General features: G+C 39.0%; 1 protein-coding gene across 1 annotated transcript; it reads left to right on the top strand.

The window, feature by feature from the left end:
* Positions 1–2,322: 2,322 nt before the first annotated feature.
* On the top strand, positions 2,323–23,619 carry LDHB (lactate dehydrogenase B). Its single transcript, XM_061206275.1, has 8 exons — positions 2,323–2,433; positions 7,705–7,839; positions 14,186–14,303; positions 15,532–15,705; positions 17,614–17,787; positions 19,770–19,887; positions 21,806–21,929; positions 23,252–23,619. Exons 2-8 carry the CDS (start codon positions 7,711–7,713, stop codon positions 23,417–23,419), a joined length of 1,005 nt encoding a protein of 334 aa, XP_061062258.1. The 5' UTR covers positions 2,323–2,433; positions 7,705–7,710; the 3' UTR covers positions 23,420–23,619.
* The last annotated feature ends 3,583 nt before the right edge of the window (positions 23,620–27,202 follow it).

Genomic DNA, 27,202 nt, shown 5'->3' on the forward strand with positions numbered 1-27,202 from the left:
CCAGAGGAGGGAACTTTTATATCTTTTAGACAAAGAAACAATAAATTTGTGAAGAATTTGACAAGACAGGGGGGTTTGGGCTAGGGGTAGTAAATGGTAAAGAAGTAGCTGGAAAGATAAAGGTTAGTTTTTAACAAAGTTTGTTTATACAGACTTCCCTTCCTCCTGGTACAGGGAGGGTACATTTCACATGGGAAATTTATCTCCTGCTCTCAGGGAAGAAGGGTGAAGTAGGGGGAGGGGAGATCAGAATAAGCTTCCTGCTCCTGCTGTTTCCTCAAACCCCTTCAGCTTAAGATATTCAATATGCCAAGGTACCATATTTTGGGGTAGCACGTCATGAACCCCATCAGGGGAGTATATTGTATGAATTGTATATAAAATTGTCTTTCACGCTTCATACTGAAAAAAATAACTCCCCTGGTTATACAATTCTCAAAAATCTCTGAGGCAGGTAGTACGTGCTGTCCTGGCATTCAGAGCTGCAGATGGAGAACTCAGTTCAATCAATCAGATTAGTAACTGATTGTGGAGGGGATGGAAATGAGGGTGGAGGAAAGAAATATTTTTTCTTCTTTTTTTTTCCTGTCCCCTCTCCCTCCCAAAGATACACAGTAGCAGGGGTGGCAAGAAGGAAAAACTGCAGAGATATTTAGAAGTCTACAGGAGATGTAGAGTGACTGTTTTGGAAAGCAGGTGAGAATGATCTAGGGTGGCTTCTACATTTCTTGCTAGAGTGACTTGCTCATCTTGCTTCAAACTTGGATTCAAGATGAATGTAATAATACATTTGAGGTTATCCACCAAGCCCTTCCTCCCCCTGATCATCATGCTTCAATTTGTAACTAGACTGTGCCTTTAGGGTCATTGAAGTCCCCACTAACTGGCCTCTGTAATTCTGGAGTTTGAGGTTTACCAATTCCTCTAGACACCCCTTTTCTCAGTGGCTGTCCCCCCCCCCTTTTTTTTTGGCTGTGTTGGGTCTTCTTTGCTCCACGTGGGCTTTCTCTTGTTGTGGTGAGCTGGGGCTACTCTTTGTTGCAGTGCGCGGGCTTCTCATTGCAGTGGCTTCTCTTGTTGCAGAGTACAGGCTGTAGGCGTGCAGGCTTCAGTAGTTGTGGCGCACGGGCTTAGTTTCTTCGGCATGTGGGATCTTCCTGGACCAGGGATCGAACCATATCCCCTGCATTGGCAGGCGGATTCTTAACCACTGCACCACCAGGGAAGTCCGGTGGCTGTTCTCTTTGAATTTTTATTGTATTTTAGCCAAATCTCTGTTACCACATCACATTGTGTTGTAATTGAAAGAGTCTGCCTGCTTGTCTATCTCCTAGGAACTGGGAGCATCTCAATAGGCATAGTGATATATCCATTTTTGTACCTTCCATGCTTGACACTGAGATGAAATTAAGGCATAGGATTGATGGTCATTTACCAAAAATAAATAAATAAATACACTAGCAAAAAAATCCCTTTCAAATACAGGGGGTTTGTGAGATTGCTATACCTGAAAGCATTTTAATAAAGACACACACAACTGAAGCCGAATCTTTAAGATACCTTCACCTGCTTAGTCATTCATTCATCATTCATTTATTCATTCACCGACACCGTATTGAGGTACGAGGCACTGGGCTGGGTGCTGGAGACACAGAGACGAATGGCAACATGCAGCTTTGGAGTCGCTCAGGGACTAAAAGAGAAACTGCATTTTACTGGTGGCCCCATTATCTGCCCCTGAGACCGTACAGATTGGTAGAGAGCTTCAGAAGGCAGGCCTTGGGCCTCACTGGTTTCGCAGGCAACTAGTAGGTAGTTGTTGCATATTTGCTGAGTTAAGGTGGGAAAAACCCTTGCATCAAATAAACTTTATATCGAAGATGACGAGAAATGAAAATCTAATCTTATTTTTTAAAAAATTCAGAAGCAGCAGTTTTATTCCAGGGGAACGAACACACCACCAGCATCTCAGCTCAGAACAGTGGTCCCCTGAAGTTGACGTGGAATGCAAAACAGAAATTTACTTCTATTGGGACTAAACTTATCCAAACAAGAGCGTGAGAGTCCAACAGGGTCAAAGGTGGTCAGGGTTTAGAAATAACGCAGCCTCTGTGTGGAAAAGTCTGTGAGCCGCCGTGAGACTGGCTGAGAGCGAGGCCGCCTTAGCCGCCAGAAGGTGACCCCCTCAACTGGGCCGAGGGAGGGCGTGGGCACATTTGAGCCCTTGTCCTTGAAGGGCATTGAGCGAGCCGAGGGGAGGGGTGGGCGGGGCTCGGGTTTCCAATCACAATAGAGGAAGCTCAGAGGCGGCCGAGGGGCGGGCCCCGCCTCCTCCTCCCTCCTTGCGGATCCTGCGGTGAAGGGGACGCACGCTGCTGACTTTGTCTTCTCCGTGCGACCCTTACCGCCGTCTCGAGAACTTTCTCTCCCCTGGTAGGTTTCTGCTCGGGACCCTGAATCCTGGCTCTCGAGCAGACCGGGTGGGATGTGGAAGGGAATCCTTGTGTAGCAAGACTCGGGGAAGGACCAGGAAGGACATCTGCGCTCCCGGGCCTGTAGCCCTGAGCATCCGGACTCGGGTTGGGGCGGGGTGGGGGCAGGGGCCATGCCCTGGGCTGGGGAGCAGGGCGGGGCGGAGGGGCTGCGAGCGAGCCCCCGGGCTTTGTCCGCCACGCTTCGGGGCTCGCCGCCAGCCCGTGCTCCCCCGGGGGACAGACTTGTTGCATTTGCAGGTGATCCCGGGCCCTGCGTGTCCTTGATGGGTTCATGGCGGCCGCATCACCCTCGGTGCCTGCTGGCGGGAGCCCGGACACGTGCTTGAGGAGCTGGGGGAGGGAGAAGGGGCCAGGTGACCCGTGAGGCTGGCGGATCGTGAGCCTGGGGATTGGCGTCCATTACCACGGGAATGGAGAAATGCCCGGCTTTTCGGGGTTGAGGGTGAAGGATGATCTTGGCCCTGCCCTCCAGCCTCTCCCAGGCTGCGGCACACGCAGCCCTTCCCGGAGCGATGGGCCGGGTCGTTTCTGGCCTCTTTTCTTGGTGCTTCGGGTGCTTTGTTTATTTGCCAGCTTTGGGTGTTGAGCGTGAGGAAAGCCTAGACTTTTCGCCCTAGAGACCTTGTCCGGGGAGATCCGTGGTTGCTGCCTCCCCTTGTGACCTGCGCTCTGCGCTGCGGGTGAACAAGAGGAAGAGCTGGCCCGTGGGCGGCCTGCACAGCCGCTGCAGCTGGGGCCTGCAGGGGTAGGAGGAGGGGAAGAACCGTCACTTACTAGTGAAGGTATTGCACGGCAAAACTGGGCTCTTTAAAAGGTTAGTCTGCAAAGTGGAGCTTTGTTCCTGAACTTAAGGCCCGGGTTCATTTCTAATGATTTATATCCACAGAAGGGGCAGGAGGGTGGGGATGTAAAGGACCAAACATCGGAGGTAATTTTTACCCTGTGTATCATTGTTTTCCCTCACAAGCCGCCACTCTGATCTTGAGGCAGGCCTGTGTATAATATAAAACATTTTCTTCTAATTTCTTACAACTCCTGTTAGAGAACCCCTGTTAAGGGGGGAAAAAAGAAAATTAAATCGCTTTTTCTCTAGAAAGATCTGCGAGAAAATCTGTACTTCCTCAAGCTTCTACACTGTCATTTCTGAAACTTCCCAAATAATTTAAAAGGTCTATCTGGACAACTAATCTGTATTTCTATAGCAGTCTTTCTGGATTTTTGTTTTCCACTGCTTTACTGGATCCTCTGTGTACCTAAAGGATCTTAAACAAACCAACTAGTGAAAATAACATAATAAAGAAAATCTGTGCGTTTCCATCTGTTCACCAAGAGAGGCGGCATTTCTTCTGATTCTGCGCAATACGCAGGACATGTGTGAATTTCATTGTTAAGGTCATCTATTTGTGGAGACAGTTGTACACCATTGTATATTTCTTTTTTCTCTAGCATCCAGGAGAAAACTGCAAATAGGCTTTGTAAAGGCAAAATAATCTTTGAGTTTAGTCCCTCATGTTTGGGGGAAAATAGTTTTGGGGGGAAAAAAATAGCTATAGCATGAAATAGTTGTTAAACAGTTATCTCCAAATCAAGTACTTTATTCCAACTTGGAGCCTCACCAACTCTTACTTAACATATACAATTACTAAACTAGGTTTTGTTACTTAGTCCTTTGCAGATGAGAAACAAAAAACGAGAGGGAAGCAGGGGTACAGTTTGAAACAGGGGGCATTGTCCTCTAAGTTAACAGTTTAGCATTACACGTAAAAGGCAAACACAAATACTAGACATTATAACGGGTTACAATTATAAACGATACTTAAGTCCGAAGAAAGGGCTTTTTTTTATGATCTGTACCCTCTTTGTTTAAGAAAGCAGGTTGATACAATACATTTTGCCTTTTGTTTTAGTTATCCAGAACACTCAGCTGATAATCTGATGGCACAGATAAAATTGGTGTTACTGTATAAATGTTTTCTAACAGTTTCCATTTTTTTAACTTTTTAATTTTTCTTTTTTGGCTTTTTCTTTAATGGCTGGAAAGAAACTCACTCAAAGGCTGATATTCTCCTAATGTGACCCCCTGAAAAAAAATTTAGTGAGTACCCACCTTCCAATAAGCTTCCAAGGTACACTAAAAGGAATTCAGAGTGATATTTTCTGCAGATTTTGCATAAACATTATTCATCACTATTGTCACTGTATTTAAGCACACATAGTATGTACAGTACACTGTGACAAATTTTAAGTGAGACTTCAGTGGAAGAAGAAAATAGAAGAACCAATTGGTCCCTATCTTCTAAGAGTGATAATAACCATTGGTAGTAGAAATTATATTCATAACTGGCCATTCTTTTAGCTCAAGCTTAAATATGGGTTAATACTGGGCTCTAACTTAAATAGTTACACATAAATACTTTATAGGGGGCATAGAAACAAATCCGCTAATCTAAATATAAATATTCATGTTGTTTAGCCAGTAAATGAATGGCCACAAGACAAAATTGTTACAACTTTGTTAAATACTATTAGAAAAGCAAGCACAGGCTGAAGAGATGAACCCAAATTCTAACGGGCTTCATGGAGGTTTTTGTCTTGTTTTTTGTGAATGGGTTAACATGGTTTTTTTTAAAAAAAAAAAATCTTTATTGGAGTATAATTGCTTTACAATGTTGTGTCAGTTTCTGCTGTATAACAAAGTGAATCGGCTATACATATACATATATCCCCATAACTCCTCCCTCTTGCATCTCCCTCCCACCCTCCCTATCCCACCCCTCTAGGTGGTCACAAAGCATGAAGCTGATCTCCCTGTGCTATGCGGCTGCTTCCCACTAGCTATCTGTTTTACATTTGGTAGTGTATATATGTCCATGCCACTCTCTCATTTCGTCCCAGCTTACCCTTCCCCCTCCCTGTGTCCTCAAGTCCATTCTCTACGTCTGCGTCTTTATTTCTGTCCTGCCTCTAGGTTCTTCAAAATCTTTTTTTTTTTTTTTTAATTTCCATATATATATGTTAGCATACGGTATTTGTTTTTCTCTTTCTGACTTACATCACTCTGTATGACAGACTCTAGGTCCATCCACCTCACTACAAATAACTCAATTTCGTTTCTTTTTATGGCTGAGTAATATTCCATTGTATATATGTGCCACATCTTCTTTATCCATTCATCTGTCGATGGACACAGGTTGCTTCCATGTCCTGGCTATTGTAAATAGAGCTGCAATGAACATTGTGGTACATGACTCTTTTTGAATTATGGTTTTCTAAGGGTATATGCCCAGTAGTGGGATTGCTGGGTTGTATGGTAGTTCTATTTTTAGTTTTTTAAGGAACCTCCATACTGTTCCCCATAGTGACTGCATCAATTTACATTCCCACCAACAGTGCAAGAGGGTTCCCTTTTCTCCACACCCTCTCCAGCATTTATTGTTTGTAGATTTTTGGATGATGGCCATTCTGACAGGTGTGAGGTGATACCTCATTGTAGTTTTGATTTGCATTTCTCTAATGATTAGTGATGTTGAGCATCCTTTCATGTGTTTGTTGGCAATCTGTATATCTTCTTTGGAGAGATGTCTATTTAGGTCTTCTGCCCATTTTTGGATTAGGTTGTTTGTTTTTTTGATATTGAGCTGCTTGTAAATTTTGGAGATTAATCCTTTGTCCGTTGCTTCATTTGCAAATATTTTCTCCCATTCTGAGGGTTGTCTTTTCGTCTTGTTTGTGGTTTCCTTTGCTGCAAAAGGTTTTAAGTTTCATTAGGTCCCATTTGTTTATTTTTGTTTTTATTTCCATTTCTCTAGGAGGTGGGTCAAAAAGGATCTTGCTGTGATTTATGTCATAGAGTGTTCTGCCTATGTTTTCATCTAAGAGTTTTATAGTGGCTGGCCTTACATTTAGGTCTTTAATCCATTTTGAGTTTATTTTTGTGTATGTTGTTACAGAGTGTTCTAATTTCATTCTTTTACATGTGGCTGTCCAGTTTTCCCAGAACCACTTATTGAAGAGGCTGTCTTTTCTCCATTGTATATTCTTGCCTCTTTTATCAAAAATAAGGTGACCATATGTGCGTGGGTTTATCTCGGCTTTCTATCCTGGTCCATTGATCTACATTTCTGTTTTTGTGCCAGTACCATACTGTCTTGATTACTGTAGCTTTGTAGTATAGTCTGAAGTGAGGGAGCCTGATTCCTCCAGCTTTGTTTTTCTTTCTCAAGATTGCTTTGGTTATTTGGGGTCTTTTGTGTTTCCATGCAAATTGTGAATTATTTTGTTCTAGTTCTGTGAAAAATGCCAGTGGTAGTTTGATAGGGATTGCATTGAATCTTTAGATTGCTTTGGGTAGTATAGTCATTTTCACAATGTTGATTCTTCCAATCCAAGAACATGGTATATCTCTCCATCTGTTTGTATCATCTTTAATTTCTTTCATCAGTGTCGTATAGTTTTCTGCATACAGGTCTTTTGTCTCCCTAGGTAGGTTTATTCCTAGGTGTTTTATTCTTTTTGTTGCAATGGTAAATGGGAGTGTTTCCTTAATTTCTCTTTCAGATTTTTCATCATCAGTGTATAGGTATGCAAGAAATTTCTGTGCATTAATTTTGTATCTTGCTACTTTTCCAAATTCATTGATTAGCTCTAGTAGTTTTCTGGTAGCATCTTTAGGATTCTCTATGTATAGTATCATGTCATCTGCAAACAGTGACAGCTTTACTTCTTCTTTTCTGTTTTGGATTCCTTTTATTTTGTTTTCTTCTCTGATTGCTGTGGCTAAAACTGACAAAACTATGTTGAATAATAGTGGTGAGAGTGGACAACCTTGTCTTGTTCCTGATCTTAGTGGAAATGGTTTCAGTTTTTCACCATTGAGAACGATGTTGGCTGTGGGTTTGTCTTATATGGCCTTTATTATGTTGAGGTAAGTTCTCTCCATGCCTACTTTCTTGAGGGTTTTTATCATAAATGGGTGTTGAATTTTGTCGAAAGCTTTCTCTGCATCTATTGAGATGATCATATGGTTTTTCTCCTTCAATTTGTTAATATGGTTTATCACATTGTTTTTTTAAAATATATTCTGTGCTCTAGAATACCATTATGCTCCTTTTAAAATGAATTTTAGTTCAAACTTGCAACAGTAACATTACAGATTCCCATGCAGGTTTCTCATGTGGACACGTATAATATTTTGATTATTTTCTTTCAGGGCACAATGGCAACTCTTAAGGAAAAACTGATCGCACCAGTTGCAGAAGAAGAGGCAACGGTCCCAAACAATAAGATCACTATAGTGGGTGTTGGACAAGTTGGTATGGCATGTGCCATCAGCATTCTGGGAAAGGTACGTACTTTCAAGAACACCATACATACTAATGAGAACCTACTGTATAGCATAGGGAACTCTACTCAATGCTCTGTGGTGACCTAAATGGGAAGGAAATCCAAAAAAGAGGGGATATATGTATATGTATAGCTGATTCACTTTGCTGTACAGCAGAAACTAACACAACATTGTAAAGCAACTATACTCCAATAAAAATTAATTAAAAAACAAAAATAAAAAAACACCATACGTGATAGATAATTTCAGCATGTGTATACAGTCTCTTTAGGTATCTGAGAATTTGATTGTATCTTTAAAAGATTTTTTTTTCCTGAATAATTTGAAATAAGTTGTAGGCATCGTGATACTTCACCTTTAAACACATTAGCATGTATTTCCTGAGAGAATGACGTTCTTCCTATCTGACACAATAGAGTTACTGCACTCAGGAAATTTAATACTGATAAAATGCTATTATCTAATACACAGTACCCAGATTAAAAGTTCTCCAACTATTAAAATCCTGCCTTTTCTCCCCTAATCCAAGATCTTGTTTTTGTATACTTGTCATGTCTCTTTCTTCTTCTTTAATGTGGAACTGAGCCTTTCTTTGTCTCTCATGTCACTGATATGTTTGTAGAGTCCCCATCGGTTCTGTAGGATGCCCCTCAATTTATGTTGGTCTGATGTTTCCTTGTAATTGGGTTCAGGTTAGATTTGCGGGGGGGGGTGGTGACACGTCCTTCACAATGCATCACAATTTTGTCTCATGACTGGTGGTGCCCAAGAGTCCTCTGGTTGAAGTGGTAACTGTCAGATTTCTCCACTGCAAAGGTCCCTTAACCCTCTATAGTTAATAAATAATGTGCACAGTCGTTTTTGAGGTCATGGAAATATCCTATTATTCCCCTCAAACCCCCACCCAGTCATTTTATTTTGAAATAATTTCAAATTTACAGAAAAATTTGCAAGAATATAAAAAAAAATAAAACTTCCATATTCACTTCACCTATGTTTACTAATTCTTAACATATTTGTGTGTGTGTGGGTGGGTAGGTGCGCGCACGTGTATGGACTTTTTTCTGAACCATTAGAGAATAAATGCAAACATGCCCTTCCTTTCCTTCTGTCTGTCAGAGTACATTTCCTCAAAATAGAACATATTCTCACATAGTTCAGTTATCAACATCAGATTTAACACTGACAACATGCTACTAGCACCCTCTACTCCTCCAGATTATATTTTCCCCAGATACCTCCATAGACTTTTAGTTTGCTTCCTATATTCTTACTTACCTCATTGAATTGATCCTTGTTCTTTCTGAAGGCTGTCTTAAAAGTTTTTTAGGGGAACCCCTCCCCTCAATGCTGGCTGGCCTTCAGTAGAGCACACTGTCCATTTGTATTGTATGTGAAGGCTGCTTGAATAACTCCTAGCCAAGCATATTTCTATTTATAAAATTTAAATTCTAAAGCAACAAATTCTGAATCTTCACTGAGGAAAAAGTCATCAAAGAAATCAACTAAAATATGTAGTGTGCGCCAATGAAAGTTTTATTCTTTTGCATTTTTTCTTGCTAGTTTTCATTGGCTAGGTTCCCCTGATTTAGAAGAGCTGCTTCCCAAATTACAGGGAATTTAAATAATCACAATTTAGTGTTCATCCTTCATACCAGTAAAAATGAAAAGTATTCCAGCTTACCTTTCTTTTAAAATATGTACCATGTTTGAAGTGGTTTGACTAAAATGCTTCATTTTAAACAACAATCTCAAGAAATGGGAACTATTCATATCCTGTTTCCAGATGAGGTAGCTGAGGATTAATTAGATTAATTGGCCTGCCTATTGTCACACAGCTGGTAATGGTAGAGCTGTATTTTGAGCCCAGGACTCTGAACTCTTAACCATAGTGACTCTGCAGTTTCTTTTCACTCTATGCTAGTACTGGGGCAATTAAAGACATAAGTATATATTTTTTTTAATTCAAGTATAGTTGATTTACAGTGTTGTGTTAGTTTCAAGTGTACAGCAAAATGATTCAGCTATATCTTTTTCAGATTCTTTTCCATTATAGGTTATTACAAAATATTGAGTGTAGTTCCCTGTACAATACAGTAGGTCCTTGTTTACCTATTTTATATATAGTTGTGTGTATATGTTAATCCCAAGCTCCTACTTTATCTCTCGCATCCCCCCAGACATAAATATATTACTAAAACACTAGCTAAAGATTTTTCATTCCTCCTGCTAATCTCAAAATTTGGATTTTCAGGAAACTATATCTGAGCTGTCATGATTCTATAAGGAGTACCTCGCTGATTGTTTTAACTGTAAATTTAAAATCCTCTTCGGTAAATAATTTAGTTGAGACTCTCCTCTCTGCAGTTATATAATACTTTGACCCAATTCTAGTGCTCGAGAGAACAGACTGGGCCCCTAACAGTAGGAATCTTCCAATTGAGCTGCTGTGAAGGAAGGACTGCCTTCCTGAAAGACCATTTTCTTAATCAAAAGTGTTTAAATCTTCTTTTAATGGGGAAGAATTAGAGTCAAAGTTGTTATTACTCTTTGGTAAGGATTATAAACCCCACTGGTTTAATAAGAAAGGGAACTAACAGTGCTATTTTGTCAGGTGTCTGCATGTTACCTTATTCCTCTAGAAAAGTTCTAGGGGATATTGTCATCTCTATATTACTGTTGGAAAAGGACAAACTCAGAAAGATTAAGCCCCTTGATTAAGATCTCAGAGATCCTAAGTGCCAGATCCAGTCTCTGAGTCCATCACCAGTGTGCTTTTCAGAGGACACACACTGCTTTGGCCCAGAAAGTGAACAAAGCTGGGGCACCAGAGACAGAGGTTGAGAAGGCCCACGCCTTAACTGGGCCCGTGGAGGCAGCTGAGCCTCCCGAGTACAACGTCCACCATTACAAAGACACCAGTGTTTTCTGCTTCTCTTGCCCACTCTACCTAGCCTCACTGCCAACATGGAAACCATAGTGAGCTTTTATAAAAATAGCTTCCCTACTTAGAACTTTCTGATAGTGTAACAGTGCACGTCAACTACATGCATACATAATATGCAATGAGGCGTCAAGGATCTTTCCCTGCCTGTCTCTCAGAGCAAGGCGGGGTGCACACCTCCAGGGGGCACCATTCAGAGGGTCAGGAGCGCCTTTCCAGTGCAATGTGGTGGTGCTGTCTCTGACTTCATCTCTTACCTTCTGCCCTCTTTCTTCAAAACACCAAGCTCATAGCTGCTTAAACCCTTTTAGTACTTGATTTCCCTTCCTCTGGAATGACTGCTCTAGACCATCAGAGTTGACTCCCTCCCATCATTCACGTCACGCTTTTTTGGGCAGGCCTTCCCTGACTGTCCAATACCAAGTAAGCGTCCTTCCCTTCCCTTTAACTTCACCCTGCCTTGCACTGTTTATAGCACTTCCATTATCAGAGTCATCTTAAACTGTTTGCTTCACTCCTGTTCCCTTCCTGGTACATTCCATGAGGGCAGGAACTTTGCCAGATTTGTTCATTACTGTATTCCTCATTAGTAGAATAATGCCTGGCACTTTCAGTAGTAAATATGTATTAAATAAATGGATATTCCCGCTATTACAAAGAAACTGCACTTACATCTGGTCAAATTTTGATCACAGCTTTTCCTTTTTCATGGCTTCTCCTGCCACCCCTACCAATCACAGGCTCTGTGTTTTGGCTGCCAAGATCCCATCATGTTGTCAAGGTCATACACAGGTTCCATGCAGTTATTCCACCCTTAGCCTCTGTGCAGCTGTTTTTAGTTTGAGTGTCTGTTCTTGATTCAGTCAACTGTAGCCACATTCTTGTGGTACAAACCCAGCATAAGGAGTCTCTTAGAAGGAGCAGTGTAATTACATACTGCAGAGTAGTTTTTGCAGTGCAAGACTTGGCCTAAAAGTGAGACTTAATTAGAATTTGGTGTCTGTACAAGAATAGACAGGTTAATGGAACAGACTCAAAGCCCAGAAACAGGACCAAAGAGTATTTAATGAAAAGTGGCATTCCAGAGGAGAAGAAAAACAAATTATTGAATAAATGGTGCTTGTCCATTTAGCTAATTATTTGGAAAAAGTTATACCTTTTCCTCCCACAAAATGTCATGCAAACTAAACACTTGAATGTAAAAATGCAGCCGTCAAATATTAAGCCACTGGCAGCAGTAATTTACTAGCTAAGAGGGCCAAGAGGTAGATTATGGCTGTGTCTTATCCACATGGAACTTTAGATTGTGACAATTTTTATAGTATGTTAAACAAGGTTTCAGCAGCGATGTACTTGGCTTCTAACTGATCTTGTTCCTTAATAAGTTACTGCTTTTGCGATGAATCTAACCCTTGATGTATCAAACATTTTAAAATATATTTACAGCGTTAACTGGAATATATGTATGGCTAATATACACTATGTGAATGCAGAAGGAGATTTCTTTAAGCCAAAGTGTCAGTACTTAGTCACACATCTTCTATTTGCCTGCCTCCCACTGGGAGGATATTTAGTCCCACAGATGCAGCTAAATTCAGCGCTGCAATTATTTTCTCAAAGTGTTGGATCTCTTCCTTCCTTGCCAGCTGACTATGCACTTCGCAGACAATTCTCTACCCACTGAAACAAAACACAGGATCTGAGATCCTGTGACATCCTTTTCCACTTAAGCCCCAAATTGTTGTGCCCCGTTGACTTTGACAGCACCCATGTGATGTTCCCAAAATAAGAGTGACGTTCTTGGTGCTCAGGACCTTGACGGAACGGTTATTAACGTTCTCTTGTATGGTTTTAGGGCTTCAGAAACACAAATGAGGGTTTTGTGTGATCTTGTCAGAGGCTGCAGAGGAACGAAACCATTTTTAAAGTGTTGAAACATGAGTTTAAGTGAAAACGGGTGAACATTAATGCCAGTATTTGACATACATGGAAATGAGAAAATATTTACCAAGTAACCCCCAGCTCATAAAAGGGTCATTTCAGAAGCTTGCAAGTGAATCAATTGCTTGGAACTAAGAACACTTTCAGTCACAGGGAGGCTTGAGTCTCAGGGAAACCCTCACAAGCAGGCCTATTGCAGCTCACTGCTTGAGGCCAGCCGCCACTGGGCTTCTAGAAACGGGACAGTGTTCATTCCTTGGCTCCTACGGGGAGTGGGACCTGCTTTGTTGGCAGCTTAACTGGGTCATGTTTTCTTACTGGCTGCCTCGCCTCTCTTTGCTTCTCCCTCTGCCGCTCAATACCTTCCTGACCCCTCCAGTTCCACCCTGGATTATTCTATCGTAGCCTTCAAAGTGCTTCCTGAACCCCAGTTACTTAACGCTTTTTTCCCATCAACACCCTTTACCCTTTACCTGGCTGATCTCACTATCCTTCAAAGAGGTATTTGCATTATTAAGTGTGATACATCATATTAAGCTAATTATTTTGCTAACAGCCTGGTTTTTTGCTAAAACCAGTAAAGGCCAGGATTCGGGTGATATTTCAATGGGAAGGATAACTACTTTTTAAAGAGTTTGTAAATTATGAGTTTTCACAAGACAACCAACTTTAAAAGCTGAAAAGTTATTTAGATGCAATTAGATTGATACCCTCCCCCCTTCATTTTTCTGAGAAGAAAAGGTTGACTTGCTGAAGAATGGACATGATTATTGATTTACGGTTTTTCTTGGGATGGATGGCACAGGTGACAGTTGGAATAGAAAACAAGAGAACTCTGGGCAAGTTTGGGTTGATCATGCATAGAGAATTCACTAGCCCTGGACCCCTGTGTCCATGACTCCTTCCTTTCCCCACCAGGATATTTGAGTTGGTCAGAGCCAACCTGAGGCTTCCTAGCTTCAACCAGGGCTTCAAAGCCAGCTCTAAAGTGAACTTAACCTCTTGATGGTTTTAAACTAAATCTGCCCTCTCAAAAACCCCTCCAAACTGGGGGGTGACCTTCGGGATGGACACACTGCCCAAGGTTGTTTCTAGGTCTTTGTCTCTTTTTCACCGCCATCCCCCATGAATATGAAGACTTGCGCACCCTGAGGCCACTGTGGAGCCACGTTGGTTTCATGTCTGCAGATTCTTAAAGCAATTTGTATCATGCTCATTGAATGCCAGTTGGGTACCAGAAGGTGAAATTCTGAAAAATTGGTATCTTAAATATGAATAGTTTGTTATTTAAGACATTTTATCATGAAGTTGTTTAAAGAGCACACCTAACTCTATGGTAAAATTCTTCTCTAGGTTTTTAGACATTGGGTACTTTGCCGTTTCAACAGTCTCTGGCTTGTACTGACAGCGGAGGTATCCTAGAGTGGCTTCGGGTCCTAACAGCTGTTTTTGTGTCTGTAGTCTCTGACCGATGAACTTGCTCTTGTGGATGTTTTGGAAGATAAACTCAAAGGAGAGATGATGGACCTGCAGCATGGGAGCTTATTCCTTCAGACACCAAAAATTGTGGCAGACAAAGGTAGTCTCATTTCACGCCCAAAGTGATCAAATAGTAAATTGATATCCTTACTCGTTTATAGCAGATCGGTTTTCCCATCCTGGTGAATCTAGTGTTGGTAGTTTCTCCTTTCCTTCTGGGTCCAGTTCATCCTCAAAAACAAACATAATTGTTACCTCTGTAGTCCCTCTCCCACTGCCTTCCACACATTTGGTACATAACATTTTAGGAAATTGGATCCTAATGCTTGTTTACACATACCTGAGAACGGGGATGTTTTAGATCTGAAAAAAACATTGCACAAAGTAATTTGAGTGCCTTGAAGAAACTAACTAAATTCATATTCTAGCCATCTTTGTCCTGGATTAATGGATTTATGCTGTGACAGTGACACTGTCACCACAGCACGGCTTTGCCTACAGATGTAGAAATGTGGGCCCAAAATAATTCCTAACAATACTATTAATAATAGCTGTTATTCATTGAATTATTAGCATTCTGGGTATGCTAATGTGAAACTTTGCATATCTCATCTTCACAGCAACCCTATGAGAGATGGATACTATTACCTCCATTTTATGGAAGAGGAAGCTGATAAAGTATTAGTAACTGAAAAGTCACATAGGGACATGGTTTAATTATATGAATCATCCATAGCTATTGAGTCTGATGACCACATCAAATCAAAATGTCTATAATTTGGGAAAGGGTGCACTTCCTTGAGGAAAAAATAAAATATTTTCTAGAGAAATTCACTGCTAAAAATGAATAAGCTTCTTTAAAATATTGAGTATTAGAAATTAAATTCTAGCCAAGAACACTGGAGTGCCTTCCTTCCCTTCATAGATTGAATTAACATTACAAGTCTGCAGTTACCTTTAAATTGCTTTTTTGTTGGAGGGCTGCCTGTTGAACTTTGCACTCACTGTGTTTATGCTTTGTATTATTACTGACAATCCAATCTTCTCTAAAGCCAATAGCATTTTGCATTTGTTAGCCGGAAACATAATTTAGGGCCATGTTTACTTCCTGGGTCCATTTTCTGAGCCAGTGTTACGGTTGGAATGTTTCCACATCACTCAAGGAGGAAGAAGCCACAGAACATTGGTGTTGCAACTCAACACCTTATACAGAAAATGTAATTCTCACGTACGTTCTGGGAGCTTATGTATAGATTTCTAGAGCATATTATACAACATGTTTTGATGAAGAGTTGTATGTAAAGTACTTTTTTCCCCTCTCCTTCAAGATTACTCTGTGACCGCCAATTCCAAGATCGTGGTGGTGACTGCAGGAGTTCGCCAGCAAGAGGGAGAAAGTCGTCTGAATCTGGTGCAGAGGAATGTTAGTGTCTTCAGGTTCAGCATTCCTCAGATCGTCAAGTACAGTCCTGACTGCATCATAATTGTGGTTTCTAACCCAGGTATTACTATAATGCCTTAAGGTTCAGTTCTGTTAAATTCAATATTTTGGATTTTTTTTTTTAACTTAAAAAAGTCTGTTCTGGTGTCTGCTGGCAGGAGCAATTCACGTGTCTTCTGTTTTTGGCCACAAAAGAGTGGTGTTTGCAAAACCAATGACACCGTCCCAGGCCACGTGCTTAAGAATGTGAGAAGAGTTTTATATAAAGCAATTTCATCTGCTTGTTTTATCTGGCTTTGTTGTAAAGTCTAAAAGCTTTTAAACTTTTCTATCAAGATTATCCTGGGATGCATAATGAAGCATTTGAATGTGACTCCAATTTGGATGAAATATTTTAGCATATTTGACCTTCTGTTTTCCAGAAAATGCTTTCTAGTCTTCTTATCTATTTCTAAAATTCTTGAAAATTGAGTTGATGGAATTTGAAGAGTTTAAGAAAGCCATTAATTAGTCTAGGTTTAAAGATAGAAATAGACTGTATTGATGGACAAATACATGCTTAACATCAAATGTTGGAACTTGAAAACTTCTGGTTAGAAAGAATTGCATTTTTTTCAACCCAAACAGTCAAAATTCACTCTCTATTTCACACTTCTTTTACCTATAATTTGCCACCAAGCTTACTATTTACTGGTGAGCACAGTAGATACAGTGATAAAATGGTAAAGCTAATTATCTCCGACACTTCACATTGAGAAAGATTGTGAATAAGAGCCAAGGAAATCCTTATAATTTATGGGGGTTTTGTTGTTGTTTGTTTGTTTGCTTGTTTTAGCCACACTGTGTGGCTTTTGGGATCTTAGTCCCAGACCAGGGATTGAACCCCAGCCCTCAGCAATGAAAGCACAGAGTCCTAACCATTGGACCGCCAGGGAATTCCCTAATTTATGGGATATTGAGAGTTGGAAGCCAGCAAGACCAGATATTATTTTCGTATTATTCTCTGTAATCCTGGATTAAGAGTTTCCTAAATAGTTCAACCTTGCATCTAAAACTTCTCATAAATAGAGGGTGGCAGATAGATGTAGAACATGAATGACAAACAGGAGGCACATATGAAGTTGTGCCACATCCTGTGCTTAAGGCAGACGGTATTAACTGGTTATACAGCTTTTCCAGGTATAGCTTCAAAGTCTTAACCCTCCAGGGAGTCACTCCTACTGAGTCAAAGTTGTCAAGGAAGATTTTATAATATCCAGGCCAAACTGACCTTAAAATATCTCAGCCAGTGTCTATATATGAGAGTGGAGGTGGAGACTTGCCTTCCTTGTGTGCACGTTTTCCTGCTTTTTACAGCTTAGCCTGTAAGTGCTGTGATCTTCTCTAGCCCAGCAGGTTTTAGCTTTGCAGTCTCTGTGCCACACAAGAGTAAAGGCTGTGTCATAGAATTCCTTTCATTAAATAGTAGAAAATGTTAATACCCTGTATTATCACAGTTGTTTACTGAATAGTATCTTGTTCCCAGGGAAGTTTATAGCAGCATGCCTTGGTAGTTTAGTAACTGATAGCTTTTGGTTTCTGATGACAGTTGTTAAAATCATGGAATGTTAACATTGGAAGAAACTTAAGTGATGAACTAACTCAACCCCTTTTCTCTTTCTTTCCATATATAGTAAATTAATCTGCAAGACTCATGTATTCTTGTTTCAAGTAATAATGTAAATAAAAACCGCAATATTGCATTTCCCATGTTTTACAATCTCTCTTACTATAAAACTTAAGTTTTTTTCCTGTCTTTCTAACTCCCATTATCTCTCATTATGAAAAGTCAAGTATTTACATCTTTCTGGCCACATCTTATTTGGAGGATGAGGCAGTGTGAGAGGAGTAAACCAGGGAACCCATTAATTGACATAGCAGTTGAAATCAGTTTTGATGTACTTACATATATTATTTTTTAAATTTTTAGTGGACATTCTCACATATGTTACCTGGAAACTAAGTGGATTACCCAAGCACCGTGTGATTGGAAGTGGATGTAATCTGGATTCTGCTAGATTTCGCTATCTTATGGCTGAAAAACTTGGCATTCATCCCAGCAGCTGCCACGGATGGATTTTGGGAGAACATGGCGACTCAAGTGGTAAGAAAAAAAAAAAAAAAAGGACAGTATTTACTGTGTACTTATGTGGTGTTCTTGCCATTCTGACTGTTTTCTTTGTTCTTACATTATATTTTCACGTACTTCACATTACTAAAAGTATTGTGGGAGGTTACTTTGATACTGACTAGGTAAATATCTGATTCCTCCTCAACTTTTTGCCTGCTAAGTTTAGTATCCACTTACGATTCTTGCCTAAATAAATTATGATAGTTGTCAAACATGATATTCTAATTCCATTATTTCGTCTTAAACATTGAATTTTATACATTGAATAGGCTTATGGTGTAAAGCTGTCATAATCCAAAACATAATGATAATCTTTGTTTTATTGAATTCACTTTTGCCCAATATGCAAGGGGCTATTTTCTCCCTAAAAGGTTAAGATGTAAGTTTTCCTTTGAATTTAGTGAGAGTTAGTAATGTGATTTTGGTAGAGTTTACTTTGGTACTGTAAGAATTTGGTCTTAAAATTATTGCATTGGTGCTTTCTTGTATGATGATGCTGACTTTTTTTTTTTCTGACACATTGTACTACTTCATTCAAGAGTTTCTCATGTCCAAGGATTTTCCTGAATTTATATGCTATATAAAGTAGTACAATGTCTGGTGTACAGTAAAAACTCAGTGCTAGTTATCACAGTTGCTAAAACCACAGATCTGGAAGTGACCTTACATGTTGAAGATCCTTTAGCTGTCTAGTGGCATAACTGCAGCTAGAGTCATGTCTTCTGATTCCTACCCAATGTTTTATTTACTCATTACTGTGTCATTTTTTCCAAAACATCTCCCCCCCCCATTTCCGTATTGATCTATACTGTGTACATAAAATGAAAGAGAATTAAACTATGCTCACTTAGGCATGATTATGTAGATTTCATAGTCTTCAACAAAAACCAGGAAAATGCTATAGTTTTCTCAACAGTTACCCTGAATTAGCAAAAGTTGTGGACTGAAACATGGTCTTGTTTGGCCATGGGCAGCTTTGCCCTTCATAGTTGGTTCTAGCCTTTACCCCAGGGCTCTGCTCTTATTTTCTGAATCTAAGTGTTTTCCTTCAAAGGTCCCCAAGGAACACATACTTATTTTTCAAGGTCCGGTTCAAACGCATATTTTTTGTAGCTCTTTCTGACATTTGATTTTCCCCTACATTAAGTAGACCCTTATTTATGTTTTATTACACTTTCTTCATCCCTCCGTAAGAGCATATCCCATTGCTTTAGTGTCCTTTACTAACTGTTTCTCCTAGTAAATTCTAAATTTGTCCATGGTACAGAGCATATTTTAATCCATCTTTATATGCCTAGATCTTCAAAATATACTTTTGGCTGGGCAAGAGGTGTTCAGAATAGGTAAGGGGGTGTTTTGGTGCATCAAAGCCTCCAAAAGATATAGTCAGTGATAACACCTTTGTCTGCTATGCCTTTGGGGGTATTCTTGGAAGGAAATATTTGATGCAGTTAAGACCAGAGCAATTCATTGTGGTTACATGGAGTTTCTTTCCAGAAATGGACTGAACTTAGAGCATGATAAGAGAAAATTAGACGATGCTTGGGTTTTTTCCAAGAATTCTTTTGTTTTTTACTTCACTCTAGGAGTAAAGGGGGCTTATATTTGAAAAATAAGCAGGCAAAAAGTTAAGAATTCCTCAAACCCAAAGTTTAGAATAGTCCCAAACTAGAATCCCTTAGGATTTCACAAACCTAGGGAAAGGCAAGAATTTCATAATGTCTGTAAGCTTTACCCAGCAATTCTGTTTGCGCCAAAATGGTTGAAAGTTAAAAGGTCAGATTTGAAGGCAAATGTCAGCCTTTGCAGGGAAGTATATTGGAGTCAGTTGTCATTGGAGCAGTAAGTGGGTAACTTGCAACAGGGGTGAAATCTGAACTAAGAGAAGAAAAGATTTTTTAAAAATAAGGTCAGAGATAGCTAAAATGTTTGTGTATTTATTTTTTCCCCTGCAGTGGCTGTGTGGAGTGGGGTGAATGTGGCAGGTGTTTCTCTCCAGGAACTGAATCCAGAAATGGGAACGGACAATGATAGTGAAAATTGGAAGGAAGTGCACAAGATCGTGGTTGAAAGGTACGTAGGAGGGAGCTTGATTTAAGATAATTAGTATCATGTTAGACAAAATTGTGAACACTTCCCATGGCTGCCTGTTCAGATAAACTTAAAAGTTTTTTGTTCTTGCTTTTTTTCCCGTTTTTTCTTTGTTTTGGGGGGTTGTTTTTTTCTTTTTATTATTTTTTCTTTCTTTCTATTTTTTCTATTATATTTTTCTTTCTATTTTTTCTTATCTTTTAGATAAACTCAATATACAATAGTAAATATGCGGCTGTTATCTTCTGAAACAGGCAAGACTAACTTATACTGGTCAAATTTGCTATGCTGGTCCCCCTAGGGAAAGCAAATATTTTTCTAGAGAAATTCTATTGCAGGAGTAACAGGAGTGGGACATGGAATTAACAAGTGAGAAAGGCTTTCAAAATACCTACTGTTGACACATAAGGTTGGCTTATTTAGAAAAGTAAACCTAGACACTATTAGTGTCATAATTGCATTAAATAATACTTACTGATTGATTGCTGATAGTGTTTAAGCTGTGCTGTATTTATCTTTCCACACCCAACCAAGGATGTCCTCCTCTCCCTCTTTGAAACTGCCTTTTGTTACTAACTGTTTTCTCTTTGTATGACCTTCATGTTTATCCTAAAATAAGGTGTCATTTTGGACCAGAGTAAAGAATGTGGGCTTAGATTGAAATTATAGCACTGACACTAACTAACTGTATAGTCTTGGGAAGCCATTTAGCCCTTAAGCTGAATCTCAGTTTTCTCCTCTGTGAAGTCATAAGGTATTTAAATTATTGTAAAAATTGAACATACTTATCACTGATAAGCATTCAAGAAATGTTAACTTCTATTTTCAGAGAATTGTTGTTATAAGACTAACTGATGTCGCAAATATGGAATCATTTTGTTTAGTTCAACTTTATTTATTTATTTTTGGCTGTGTTGGGTCTTCGTTGCTGCGCGCGGGCTTTCTCTGGTTGTGGCTAGCGGGGGCTACTCTTCGTTGCGGTGCGCGGGCTTCTCATTGTGGTGGCTTCTCTTGTTGCGGAGCTCGAGCTCTAGGCTCGCGGGCTTCAGTAGTTGTAGCTCATGGGCTCTAGAGCACAGGCTCAGTAGTTGTGGCACATGGGCTTAGTTGCTCCGCAGCATATGGGATCTTCCCAGACCAGGGCTCGAACCCATGTCCCCTGCATTGGCAGGCGGATTCTTAACCACTGAGCCACCAGGGAAGTCCAACCCTTTATTTTATAAATGAGAAAACTAGGGCTCACCCAGGTAATATAACTTGCCCTAGGTCTTTTAATCGGTGATAGATTGCATTAAATCCCAATTTTCTAATACCCAGTTACTCCTGCTACCTAATTCTCAAGTACAAGTGCCTTTGTGGGTTTCAAAGGGTATAATTTGTGCTCAGAAAGTTGCCGGGCAAGGTATTGCCATCACTTTTCTCTTAAGTTAGTTGGTCATAGTATTTTAGGTGACAATGGTTAGTGGCCTCAAATGGACCTGAAAATCAAAGTATATTTTGTCCTTTGAATGTGAAGGTTCTTTTACTTTCACTGTTCCCTGATTTCATTAATATCTTTGGAAATATTGATGTTTATGAATAAGAAGATTGGTTGGAAAATGTACATTTTACCTCTGTGACTTTATAAATAGTCATTTATACAATAAACTACTTAAATTTGTCAAAGCATTTACATAGCACCTACCATGTAGTTTTAAAATTTTAAACATTTTACATATATATTAACTCATTTAACAAACTTATGAAGTAGATACCACTGTTATCCTTATTTTACAGAAGCGGACACTGAGACAGGTAGATTAAATAATTTGCTCAAGATTACAGAGTTAAGAGACAGCAGGAGTCAAACCCAAAGAGTCTGGTGTCAATTATCTCTTTTATGAATTTTTTTTTTCCTTAGTGCCTATGAAGTCATCAAGCTAAAAGGATACACCAACTGGGCTATTGGATTAAGTGTGGCTGATCTTATTGAATCTGTGTTGAAAAATCTATCCAGGATTCACCCAGTGTCGACAATGGTGAAGGTAAACTGTTATAAAATATTATGATTTCTGGTCGAGTATTCTATACGTAGATTCATTTTAAGAAGGATGAGATAATGTCTCAGTCCACCATTATTTTTTCATCTCAAAGTTTTATGGAAACCTTTCTCCTTTCCAATAGAAGTTTAGGACAATAAGAGCAAAAATTTGTAGAGACATTGAATGCATTTTTACATTTCTCCCTTGTATGATGTGGCAAATTAAATATTAGCTCTGAATCTTATTCGACATATTCTCAGATGATCATTTGAATAAGTTTAATAGTTTCATTTCAAGTTGGTGTATTAAACTATAGATTGGCTTTGATGTATGTAGCATTTGATACCTTAACAAATTTAGTTTAACTCAAAAGCTATGGAACAGTTAAGTAGAAATTGATTATTTTTAAATAAAACTAAAATTGTATTAAAACATTGTCTAAGATAATGGACTCATTTTCTACAAGTCAACAGCAGGGGTGAAAAAGTAAGGGGGGAACTGCAGTAGATTCAAAGAAACTGAGATAAATATAGAAGTGTTGGAGTAGAACACGGTGTCAGATGTTTTGGGGGTTTTTTGTTGTTTTGGGGGGTTTTTTGATACTATAGCAAAAAAATTAAAAGCAAGTATGGCAAAAATTGGATAATTGCTGAGTCTTAGAGTGCATAAATATAGGAGTTTGTTTATTCCCTACACTTTGGTGTATACACAAAAACTTTTGAAGTTAATTTAAAAAAATATTAAACTGACTTGATTAATATACTAAAATAATTTAATTAATTATGTAGTTAAATTGACTCTCTGAGTAATTTACTTAATACAAACCGGTAAAGTGTTTTGGGAATTGTATGATTTTTTTTCAGCAACTCTTGGGTGTTGCAAGAATCTTGCCTTTGAGTGGCATCCAACTACTTTCCTGGACCTTGTAGGTCGGCTACTACCTGAAATTCTCTCCTTAACTAAAGAATTTTAAGAAACTTAAAATTTCATGAAAAGAAGCCCAGTGAGAACCATATTTGAATGTGATTTGAATTTGAAGACATAATCAAATTTTATTAAAGTGTATTGAAGCAGAGAGGTATCAATAAGTTCAATAAAGTACCTAAAATTCTAGTTTTATCATAGTGTGTATTTGTATATTCTATGTATAAAATCTAATTAGAAACACAAGTATTAGGGTATATAGGCTTGTAAGTGATAAAAACTAAAGAATGAGTTTATGCTTATCAAATTTCCTGCAATTCTTCCTGTTCAAACTCAGGACCTGTGATCATTCTTACCTGTGGTTTCATTTCCTCATCTCAGTGCTTTTCTTGTTCTGGCAGGGGATGTATGGCATTGAGAATGAAGTCTTCTTGAGCCTTCCATGTATCCTGAATGCTCGGGGGTTAACCAGTGTTATCAGCCAGAAGCTGAAGGATGTTGAGGTTGCACAACTCAAGAAAAGTGCAGACACCCTCTGGGACATCCAGAAGGAACTAAAGGACCTGTGACTTCCGGCTGCTAGGCTGTAGAAACTTAAAACTACAGTGTGATTAACCACGAGCCTTTAGTTTTCATCCCTGTACGTGGAGCACAGTCTGCTCTTATCTCCCTAAGTATGTGAATCTGGGCTCCCAGAATCAAAGCCCAAGCTTGGTTTAATGCTTGCAAGATGAGTCCTTGAACAAATAAAATTAACTATTGTAGTGTGCTTCTGTCTCTGGAATTCTTTCTTTAATGGTTTCTGAAAGATTTCAGTCTGTTTTTCAAATAATTCTTCCCCCCCTACATCATAAATTTCCCTAAATTCTATCATCTACATCCCATCTGCTACTTCTTTTGCCAAACAGCACTACAATTCTTTGTCACAACATGTACTATGATTTTGTTGTTGTTGTCCTGAGAATATGGTTACCATTTTTTTTAAGGACTTTATTTTTTTGGGAGCAGGTTTAGTTTCACAGCCAAATTGAGAGAAAGATACAGAGATTTCCCATAAACGCTTGCTTCCATACATGCATAGCCTCCCGTTATCGACATCACTCACTGGAGTGGTATGTTTGTTACAGTCAATGAACCAACATTGACACGACATCATCCAAAGCCCGTCGTTTACTTTACAGTTCACTCTTGGTGTTGTGCATTCTATGGGCTTGGACAAATGTTTTATGACATGTATCCATCGTTAAAATATCACGGTATTTTCACTGCCCTAAAAAACCTGAGGTTACCATTTTAAGGTTATCACTGAAGAAAGAACAAGAACCAATGGATGACATTTACAAGGAAGTCCATTTTATTTCTCTAAAAGGAAGAACCTCTAAAACAGCTTTCTAAAATAAGGATTAACTTTGTTAGAGTTGGTTCTATTTGATAATGAAGAAAAATGAAAGTTTGGACTGAATTATGCAGATCCAGGCTACTGGGAGACAGCATAAAGGGGGGTTAAGAGGGGGACTTATAGCAGACTTCCTTTAACAAAGAGTTTCTACTTTACATGTAATATCTAAGGGTCAGTGTTTTAGGTAGTGTTAAAAACATGGACTTTGTTATCACATAAACCTGGATTTCATTGATTAACTGCAATTTGGGGCAAGTTACGTACTTAACCACTCCTAAGCCTCAATTTTCTTAACCTATGAAGTAGTGGTAATAATGGTACCTCTTCAGTATGGTGTATGAATTAAATGAGAAAATGTAAAACAGCACAATGCTTGGTTCTAATAATAAGCAAGTAATGCTTACTGTTCTAAGTGATTTACGTATATATTAACTCATCTAAGTCATCCTAACTATAAGGTAGTGTTTCTCCACCTAGACACTATTTGGGGCTGGAATATTCTGTACTGTGGGGACTGCATGGTGCATTATGAGATGTTTGGCAGCATCCCTAGCATCTACCCACTAGATGCCAGTTACACACCTCTCTCCCCGGTTATGTCAACCCCAAAATGCGTCCTGGGGAGCAAAATCACCCCTGGTTGAGAATCACTGCTCTGAAGTATTTGAATCCTCACTTTACAGATGAAACTGAAACACACAGAGGTCACACAGCTACTAAGTAGCAGATTTGGGGTTCAACCCAAGCATTGTAGCTCCTTAACCCGTGCTCTGAAACACAGTGTGCTACTATTGCTGTAAATATTAGTCATTGTTACATTTCTGTATCTTTAGCATTTATAAAATAATATCAAAATCATTCTCTAATGCTCCAGCATATTATGAGGATATTATTATTGTATTACAGAAAGGGAGACTAAACCAGAGGTACTAAATACGTTTCTCAGGTCACGTTTCCAAAATGACTCAATCTTACCTACTGGCATAGCACAGAGAACTATACGCAATATTTTGTAATATCCTATAAGGGAAAGAATCTGAAAAAGAATATATATCTGAATCACTGTGCTATATATTGGGTTGGCCAAAAAGTTTGTTCGGGTTTTTCCATAAGATCTTATGGAAAACCCAAACGAAGTTTTTGGCCAACCCAATACATGAAACTAACAATATTGTAAATCAACTATACTTCAATTTTAAAAAATGACAATCTTTTGGGATGATAATCATACATCTAGCTAGATGTAAGGAGAAAGGTTATTTTAATTTATGTAATTCATTGTTCTAATTTATTTGTGAATACTGAATTTACAACAAGCCAGTGATTTCCAAGCTTGAATTTCATGGACCAGTTTAAAATTTTTTAAACTTTGTCAGGGATAGGGAATGAGTCCTTGTGTGGAAAGAGGTAGGGGGCCTCAACGTAGCCTTGCCATCTTTTAATTTTGCCAAATAAAGACATGGAGCGAAAAAAGAACACATATTCTTACCATTATACGGAAGAACAGATATTTTAATGCCAAAAGAAGGAGAACACCATAATCTCAAATTTATCAGCTGTCCTGGACCAAGAGCAGAAAAGCAAAACCTTTGTTCTGGAAGAGCCAAGAGCTGGAAGAAGTCTGGGTCCTTGGTTTTCATGGAGCTGCTCTACCAGCTACAGACTGCCTACGTCCAAGCTGCTTTTGCATTAGGAGGAAATAAACGCCTATTGCTGTTATTATGGGTATGTGTCTCTGCAGCCAAATTTAGTAACATATTCTGTAAGACTTTATTGGGAAAACCAACCATAAGGCAAAACACCTGTTAGCAAATAACTTTTCATCTAATCAAGGAGAGAGACATGAACGATAAATCGCAAAATAAGGTGCTGTAAAATCAAGAAAAAAAAAAAACTGAGTCTTCACATATTCAGTTGGAGTACTTCGGTTGTCTTCTTGTTCTCTGGGGAAACATGAAAAATGGAACTGCTAAGATTCCCTAGGAATAGAGGAGATGACCAGTAACACCTAACTAGTTAATACATGGATTCAGATATTCCATAGATCAGTATCCAAAATACAACACTCATGGACTGTTTGGGACTGACATAGATAGTTTATCCATAAAGCTAATTTTGTCTCATATAATTTTAACATTGGAAATGACCTTGGCTCAAGCTATTCTACAGAAGAGCCACTAAGACCTAAGTGCTAAGCTGATTTACCTAAATGCAACCAAGCTAGTTTATGGAGCTGATCTGTTGGTTACTAGTCCTTCAAACTAGCTAAAACAAAACAAAAAGGAGGGAGGATTTATTGGTGCACCTAACTGAAAAGCCTAGTAGTGGAACTGACATTAAGCAAGATTGTATTCAGGAAGAAAAAAATATTACCAGAATTATCAAGATTTTCTCCAACTCTCTAACTTTTCTCTCCTTAGTATATTTATTTGATTTTCAGGTTCTGTGTGGTGGTAAAACTCCAGTCTCACATCCTCTCATACTCAGGTCTAGTAGAAAACTACCTACTGCTTTCCTAGAAACTCCAGAAAATATCTCATTGCATCCTATGGGCTCTCACTGAGTCAAAGGCACATCCATGGACCTATCTCCATGGCCTGGGAGATGCTGTACTCACATTGGCTAATGACTTGGTTTTTCTGGAGCCAAAACCCATGAACTGAGAGTGGTAGAGGGATGTGTCTCAGAAGAAATTTAAGGTATTCTTACCAGATGTTGGGGAAAAATAGACAGTGGGTGATAAAAACAATAGATGTCCTCAAATCTCAACACCCAATCTGTGACCCTTTCCATCACCCCATTTTACTGCCTGGTATTACTGTCCCCCAATAGCTAATGTAATAAATGCTTTCAGTTATATCTAGCTTCTGCCTTAGTGAAGGTTTTTTTTTTTGTTTTTGTTTCTGTTTAGGTCAAATGCAGATCTTATAAGGGGAAACCATGACATTTTCCA

Source organism: Eubalaena glacialis, chromosome 11 (genome assembly GCF_028564815.1).
Source record: "Eubalaena glacialis isolate mEubGla1 chromosome 11, mEubGla1.1.hap2.+ XY, whole genome shotgun sequence".
In the NCBI taxonomy this organism is placed as follows: Eukaryota; Metazoa; Chordata; class Mammalia; order Artiodactyla; family Balaenidae; genus Eubalaena; species Eubalaena glacialis.

Bases quoted from the DNA above. Each gene is read 5' to 3' on its own strand.
- LDHB (XM_061206275.1), top strand. From the start codon at position 7,711: ATGGCAACTCTTAAGGAAAAACTGATCGCACCAGTTGCAGAAGAAGAG. The intron at 7,840-14,185 runs GTACGTACTTTC...TTGTGTCTGTAG, and splicing joins CCATCAGCATTCTGGGAAAG to TCTCTGACCGATGAACTTGC. The intron at 17,788-19,769 runs GTAAGAAAAAAA...TTTCCCCTGCAG, and splicing joins AGAACATGGCGACTCAAGTG to TGGCTGTGTGGAGTGGGGTG.